Source organism: Pteropus vampyrus, unplaced genomic scaffold (genome assembly GCF_000151845.1).
Source record: "Pteropus vampyrus isolate Shadow unplaced genomic scaffold, Pvam_2.0 Scaffold255, whole genome shotgun sequence".
In the NCBI taxonomy this organism is placed as follows: Eukaryota; Metazoa; Chordata; class Mammalia; order Chiroptera; family Pteropodidae; genus Pteropus; species Pteropus vampyrus.
In genome coordinates this window covers 357027-358043 of record NW_011889036.1, presented here as the reverse complement: position 1 = coordinate 358043, position 1017 = coordinate 357027, and the positions used below count along the sequence as shown (strand labels likewise).

The 1017-nt window shown below is 54.8% G+C and overlaps 1 protein-coding gene across 1 annotated transcript in view; it reads right to left on the bottom strand.

Moving 5' to 3' along the window:
- LOC105301918 (zinc finger protein 709-like) overlaps positions 1-646 on the bottom strand; it is a 92198-nt gene extending 91552 nt beyond the window's left edge. Inside the window, exon 1 of the mRNA XM_023520264.1 lies at positions 483-646. Within this exon, the coding sequence (XP_023376032.1) occupies positions 483-485 (3 nt within the window). The 5' untranslated portion in view covers positions 486-646. The remainder of the gene's footprint in view (positions 1-482) is intronic.
- Between the last annotated feature and the right edge of the window lie 371 nt (positions 647-1017).

Below are 1017 nucleotides of genomic sequence, written 5' to 3'. Positions count from 1 at the left end.
TGGCTTTGGGAATGCAAACAGTAATCTGGAAATGTCAGGACCTATTGTCAGTCCCAGGAAGAGCTAGGCTGGGAGGTCAGGGTCGTAAATTTGAGACCCTGCTCCCCAAACATTTGGGGGAGGAAGGAGGGGGTGGGGGCCACACACTCCATAGCTCCTCCCACGTAGGCACCACGGAGGTCGATTCACAAATCTACCCTGACGCCCCTCCCGGTGGTCACCGCACGAACTGTGGAGACGCGGGGCTGGGGACGCAGAGCCACCCAGACAGGTTCCAGGCTGAAGTCGCCGGCGCGCAGTTCTGGACTGCGGCCCACCACCCACACTGCAAGCAGAAGGAGAATGGGGTCCCATCGGCGCCCAGAAGGACTCGAGCCCACAAACTCGAAGTTGACCAGGAGAGGCCGGTTGCATCACAGGCGGTTCCAGCCGGTTCCAACCAGCCCCTGGTCGCCATCTCGGCACCCGCCCGGCACACTCACCATTTCTAAGTTTCCTGGGTCTCCCTCAGTCCTTCCCACTCTCACGACCAGTGCATATCACAGCGTGACACAAGCTGTGGCACAGCCTCCAGGGACCGTTAACAGCTAGAGATCCTAATAGCCTCTAAAGCGAAAACGGACGTGTAGGCGGAGTGGCAATTTGATTCGCCCCTACTTGCTTAATTGACAGCCGGGGTTGGGAGGCGTGGCTCCGCTACATCAGCTTTTGTCATTGGGCAGGAACTTGTCCCGTGCCTAGAATATCTGCATTTAACATAACTGTTTTGGGGTCTGGGGCAGACTCTTTAGTTTTCTCGCTATTTCTTTGGAAGGCCTGGGGAAATGTTGCAGAACAATCAGACCAGCGAGAAACCAAGCACCATTCAGAGAGTTGGAGTACTCAGGTTTATTAGTCCAGTGGTCCCAGAAGAGCTAGTGCTCTGAAGATCTGGGCCCCAATCTCAGGGGTAAACTTATTTTTATAGAGCTTATCTATGCAGTAGCAGTTTTACAGTTGACATGGGCTGATTGGTTA